This window comes from Capsicum annuum, unplaced genomic scaffold (genome assembly GCF_002878395.1).
Source record: "Capsicum annuum cultivar UCD-10X-F1 unplaced genomic scaffold, UCD10Xv1.1 ctg5365, whole genome shotgun sequence".
Classification (NCBI taxonomy): Eukaryota; Viridiplantae; Streptophyta; class Magnoliopsida; order Solanales; family Solanaceae; genus Capsicum; species Capsicum annuum.
In genome coordinates, this window is record NW_025861769.1 from 283,237 (window position 1) to 290,211 (window position 6,975).

The 6,975-nt window shown below is 34.4% G+C and overlaps 1 protein-coding gene across 1 annotated transcript; it reads left to right on the forward strand.

Annotated features, from left to right (window-relative positions):
• The first annotated feature begins 28 nt into the window (after positions 1-28).
• On the forward strand, positions 29-1,369 carry LOC107847179 (calcium sensing receptor, chloroplastic-like). The gene is made up of 3 exons (XM_047404208.1): positions 29-185; positions 522-653; positions 797-1,369. The coding sequence occupies exons 1-3, from the start codon at positions 112-114 to the stop codon at positions 831-833; spliced, it is 243 nt and encodes an 80-aa protein (XP_047260164.1). The 5' UTR covers positions 29-111; the 3' UTR covers positions 834-1,369.
• Positions 1,370-6,975: the final 5,606 nt, after the last annotated feature.

Below are 6,975 nucleotides of genomic sequence, written 5' to 3' on the forward strand. Positions count from 1 at the left end.
TGTTAATTTTAGGAAGTAAGATTTGGAATGCAATTTTCAGGTGAACTAACTCCTGCTCAACACTGGACAATATGTGTTCTAATAATTACATCTTGATTGATATTAATTAGAATGGAGAAGGACAAGGATAAGGCAGGAATTCCTCATCTTCCATCTAGGGCTAAAAACAAGATGATTCAAATCCTGTAAGTTGGGTTTCTTCAAGTTTATATTTTGCATTGCTATCCTCTACGGAAAATAGAAAACATAATGAACTGTGTATTATCATTACACGCATCTTGTTGTATTTCTACTGCCATTCTAATGTTTCAAATTGCTCTATCTCGAAAACAAGCTTGTCAAGATAAATAGATTAGAATGACATGGGTAATAACTAAAACACAACTAAATTTTACTTACTTTCGTCTTTTCTTTTTTGTACATGAAATCATTTGACTCAGACCTTCCTAGGGAAGATATGAAAAAGATCTTCAGATGTGTGTGCTTACACCTACAACATATGTTCTTCTGGTATATTTCAGTTTGGAAGATTTGCCGAGTAAAGTAAGGAATCTTGTGAGAAATCCAAAGAAAGTGGAAACTGAAATAGTGGCTTTGAAGATATCATTCATCAAGAAGGTCAACAAGGGGTCTAACATTGTGATAACGGACTTGTGAGTTTTCCTAAGTTTTTATTTATTATTTAACTGGAGTTTCTGAAATCTTTTTGATTTCTTTCTTGTGGAATATCATCTGGATTAGCCGAATAGGGATCTATATATGTTTAAGCTTTAATAGCTTTATTTATCATGAGTAGGTTGCGAGCAGGGTTGGCTGTAATACCTTCTTATTAGGACCAACTGCATATTGTGGATAGATGAAGGAAACATCACGACATTGAGAATTGATTTTTTTTATCCGGAAGCATTATTTAAATTGAGTTGCTCAAGGCCTTCTGACTATGTTCAGGGCCTTATTGGAGTCGTTTTACTTGCATTGAACACCCTAAAAATGAGAAGATTATGCCTATTGAGCCAAACATCGTTGATTACATCAAATACGGAGATCCAAAATACCGCAATACTTATGTTAAGAAGGCTCTCGCAAGTGCAGTAGAATGTGTTGCCTACATATTTGAGCATAATGTGTTGTAATTTCCAAAATTGTTTCAAAGTTTGTGATATGGTTGAGCTTAAAGAGTTTCAGAAGGAGCACCAGAGCATTGTGAGCTCACTGTCTTCATACGAGAGATACTATTGAAGTGCTGATGGTGATAGTAAGAGGGAGGTTTGTAATGCGTCTTTAAGGTTTTCTGTACAGACAATGATTGCGGATTGAACATGGGACAATTTATTGACGATGACTATATATGTCTTTTCTATTTTTATTATTTTTTTATATACTACTTATATACTTATTACATAGAAGCATGAAGTGCTGGGAAGACCACAACATAAATAAATCTAAAGAAAATATAAAATTGATCGAGGAAATCATCACCGCGCGAAGCGCGGCCAATTTTTCTAGTCTTTATATTATACAATCTTTAATATTATTTTAAGTGAAATTAAAATCATAAAATTCATATTAAATTTCTTTGGGCCTCAAAATTTTGGAGGCCTAAAGTAAACTCTTTGCTAGTAATCACCCTTGTAAATTTCACCGTAGTGTCAGTCATCACATCACAAATTAAAATGCATTATCCTGAAGGAAAAGATCATAAAATTAGTATGAAATGAAAAGATCATCACCGATGATGGAGAGATAGATGATGCAAATCATGTCAGTGTCAAATTTGACCATAAAAAAGTTTAGTTTTAGAAGATCTACGACCTATGTGCTCTTTGGCATCTCCAAAAGCTGAAGGAATCATCATGTTACAATTTGGTGCTTTAAAGAAAGAAGAGTATTTTAATTTTAAAATTTTGAGTTAATATCTGAGGAAAATTCATATATTTATAGTCCAAAGGTGTTGCTTTAAAAAAATGATTCATGAATTGCATTATTTTGAACCGACGACCTATATACGAACCCTTGTGCGAGAGCAAATGCTCATATGCTCCAGTACATCAGTCCACAAACCAAAACAAAAAATTGACAGAGATGATCTGCAGGAGTAGATGTCCATGTGCGGCAACATATCACTCAACATATTTAAAACAGTGAATTGAAGGATCGCGCCCCTTCAATGTATGCTGGAAATGCGTTCGCAAATGAAAAAAAAAATTGGATTAAATAATCATTAAAAATCAAATAAATTTTATCTAAAAATATTGAATGTCGATTGATTATTTGATAAATTTAAATCCAAATATAAAGTCGAGTCGAGCAACGAAGACAACGCGAGACTGCCAAAATAGAACGTCCGTAAAAAAATTTCACACTTGATTTGAAAGGCTATTGAGGAGCCTTTTTATTTGGTGAAAAATTGACGGGATTGGAAATTAAAATAATCACTTCTTCCATGCTTTAAGGGGAACCAAATATGGAGTTTTTTTTCTATGCACTTGTGTAACATACTATTCCCTTCGGTTGAAAATAGTTGATCCTTTTTCTAAAAATATTTATTTTAATTCATTTGTCTTTTTTATGAAATCAAGAGAATTTTATTATGTTTTTTTAAATACTATCCTTACCTTTAAATGACTAAATAAAGTATATATCCTCTAATATATATTTTCAAAGTATAATTAATAAGTTTAAATTATTAGTTTCGGCGATTCTGCGGAATTTCCTCCTCTTGGGGATATGCGCCATTTTTCGACTGCTAGTAACATAAGTTTAAATTGTGTAATACAAAAAAAAAACATATATTGTGATGATATGATCACACTTGACTTTACTCGTAAAAAAGATAAATGGTCGTTGAAAAATTCAATTTCTAAGTGCGGAGTTGAGTTCGTATAGAAAACTTAAATTTATCTATATTTGTTTACTACCACTGAAGAAGACAACTTCATTTAATTTCATAGTTATAAAGATTGTAATTCTCATTTTAAACTAATGCATATTACTAGAAATAAGAAATAGCCTGATAGTATAAGAAACTATATGCCGAAGGTACGTAAAATTATTTAAGAATTATACATACATGTCCTAATATAATTATCATAAAGGTAGAATTCTTTAATTTAGAGACTCATTTTATTAGTCAAGTACTAATTAATCTTTCTCCAGGTTAAGTTATGACTTTGTAATACGTTCATCAATGAATAACCTTCATTTTTTCCCCTTTTTTCTCACCGGGTGTTCGATAGACGTACTGGAGAGAGCTTGTCACGACTCAAAAACTCAGGTCATGATGACACTATCGTGTCTAAGTCTTGATAAGTAAGCCGATCATCCAAATTGATACGTAAAAGAAAATTCTAACACAAAACCAAAGGCGAGACTTCTAGAACAAAGTCCAACCATTCTTGCAGAATAATAGTGGAAGTCTGAATAATAATGAAAACCATAAATCATTTCAAAATCTGGTGTTACAGTGTATAACAATCTAAATACATCTCAAAGTTTGAAAATACAACTGAGAGTTTGAGAAAATACAAGTCTATCTCAGAATCCAAAATAAGACATAAGCTAGGTAGGATGAGGTCGGAAGTCAACTCTGGAAGCACAGAGTGGCCACTACCTCAAATATATCACAAAATCTTTGCATGAACTTAGCTGCCACACGACACACTTGAACCTAGATCTGCACCGATAGGGCACAATAGGATGAGTACGATCCACTTGTACTCATTAGGTATAATATTCCGGCTGAGTAAAGTAGAAAATAAAGTATATAAGTACACACTATAAGCTTAACACCTGCAAGCAGAATATATCCCAAATGATAGCTCACACCGTCTCCACTAGTAGTTCTAAATATATCACATAAACAGGAGAATAGGTCTCTAAAAGAAACAAAAAAGGCATGCATCAGATAAAAATACAAAAACACGATACAAAAGATGCATAAATGAATGAAATGCAATGATAGTGATAATGATGATGGTGATATGATCAAGGTTATCACATAATCTCCGTATACACCTACCGAGCATCAGGGATTTTAGGTAGGACCCATGGGGGGTTTGCAACCCATATACTATCTCAGTACTCAATCTCAATCTCAATATCCATATCTTATCTTAGACTCGTGGTCTATGATAGAGTGTTTTGTAGAAATATCTCATTTCTATAAAAAATAAGTGTTTCCGCGGTGGTACCAATATCTTATGAGTGTATGTATGATATGAGATCATAACCAAACTAGTAGGAAGATCTCAACTCTAGCCAATATACACGCAAGTGAGCTCAAAATCTACTCAATAAGTCAACCATCCATGATTCAATATAAGTCATGTACCATTATAGTGAAATATGCAAGTAATACATCAATAATACCACAATAACCCAACTTAGGTATTTTTAACACAAGGAAAACAATCCATCGTATACACAAAGGCAACAATATTAGATAAGATGCCTATAACGCCCCGAATCTGGTACCCAAAATGCTATACGGTGCCCATGACCCTGAAGGACCACAAGCTAACTTATGACTGATATCTATAAAATGAGCAGTGAATAATAGTAATAATATTGTAAATGTGGAAACATGAACTGAAAGGCCATAAGGTTCAAACTGGATAAATATCTGATAAAACAATGTCTGAAATCGGTATAACAATACCAAAGCAAATCTGAAAGAACTGTCTGACATGCTATAGACTAAAAGCCTCTAAACTAAACTGAATAAGGAGTTGATGAGACATGTCCCTAACTAACTTCATCTACTGAAATAAATTGAAAAATGAAATAGTAATGTGATCATCATATCCTCGAAGGATGAGGACTCACTGCTAACTCTGATCGCTGAACTGAGATGCTACTAGTTCTTTGGAGCTCGTGTCTCTAAACCTATGGTATAAGACACCATAGCGCAAATGCATCAATACTTTGAATGTACTGGTATGCAAGTGAGGTAGGATGAATGCAATAGGTTCATATGCATGAACAATACTAACTGACTGATTAACATGAACATGAGAATACACGTATGCATACGTAACTATAACTGATATCGTGATAGGATTGAATGCTAAGTTCTGACTACTGACTTTACTAGTAACATGGAATCACTAATATCCGAGGGATTGATACTATGTTACTGACACATGAATAACTATTTTTGATTGTTTTGATTATGAAGAACTAGTCTGGTTGACTGTGTCTAACAATCCTGAAGCTGAATACTGATAACATGAGTTCTGATAACTGATAACATGAGTGACTGTATCTGACAGTCCTTAATCTGATGGAACTAGCTAAGTTCCATACTGTATCTGAGTAACTAAATTTGAGATCACTCCTATCTGGTAGGTGATCTCTAAATCTAATGATACCATTACTGATTGACCATAGTTGAGATCAGTCCTATCTAATGGGTGATCCCAGAGTCTATTTATAATGATAAGGACTGACTGTATCTGACAGTCTTAAATCTATACTATGAGTTAAATTGACTGTATCTGACAGTCCTGATTCTATAACTGAAACTGTGGGATGTATTTATCTAATCGACATGCCCCATACTAAGCTAACTAGGGTCTAACCTGTAACCCCAGCTGGAAGGGTGTCAGTACCACATCAATGGTACATACAACTACTGCGGAGTCAGTCCTAATCTAGTGGGTGACCCCTGATATTGCTTAGGGATTGCTTTTAAGGATCTCAGTCCTATCTAGCGGGTGAGTTCCCATCCCTAGGCTCGCTCGGTGCTGAATCCTACTTCTATCTGAAAGACGCTGAATTGATTAATTAAGCTGAAATGATTAACTGAACTGAACTGATAGTAGTGGTATTGTTTAGTAGAGCTAAACTAAATTTACCGAGTTTAGTTGACTGACATAATGTACTGAGTTCTGAGGACTGACTGAGAATACTGAAGTTACTGAGATTAACTGGGAATACTGAGGTTACTGAGATTACTGAGTACTAAGATCACTGAGATTACTGAACTACTGAGGTTTCTGAGATTTCCTGAGTCACATGAATGACTGAGTTTTATGGATCATAGCTTGACTGAGGAGATCGTGAAAACATGACATGGCTCTAGGCACACAGCTAAATGTTCAGGTACAATTACCTCCAGGACTCGATGAGAAGAAACTGACATTGCATGATTTAATTGAGCACATGACCAACAACACAATTCATAACTCATATATTAAAGCACTTCACCAAACATGTGTTATGCATAAGCTAGTACATAAATGGGAATTTCATGATATCATACTAGTTGGGCATTGTTCCTTCATCTAGGCATTTAATCAAACACATGGTGGGCATAGCACATGTAGACAATATTATACAATAATTAATCATCATGATTCATCTTTAATTTTACCATCCTAGGGTTTTTTCATAGGTTCGCATGAATATACATCTTTACAAATCAATTCCACATAAAATTGATCACCCAACAAGGATTTAAATTCAATTGATCATTCTCAACATAAACAAAACAAATCCAACATGAAATTCATAAAAAAATCTATAGACTTAAACTTAGAAAAGAAATTCTTGGGCTTCATGGACGAAAGGAGTCCATGAATGAACACTACGCATACCTTAGCTTGTGATTCTACAATATTGACGGAGAGATTCTTGAAATTTGACGGTGAATTCTCTTGGAATTGAACCTTCTATGAAAACCCTAGGGCTTGTTCTTGAGAGTTTTTGAGAGTAATTGAGTATAAGTTCCTGAATTATGGCCAAATCTCATGTTATAAGGCTTATATAGGGTGGGAAATTGACCCTTTTAACCCTAGGACATGTATTTAATTTCTGAGAAATTTTTCAATTTTCATCCTTGGCGCGACGCGCCACTATCATGCTAAGTTACTGGAAAGTGACAAATGGGACATTGCACGGTGGCACGATGAGGAGCTATCGTGTTGCCACCTTGTATATGACCTGGAAGTTTGGCTCGACGTGCCACTATCGTGG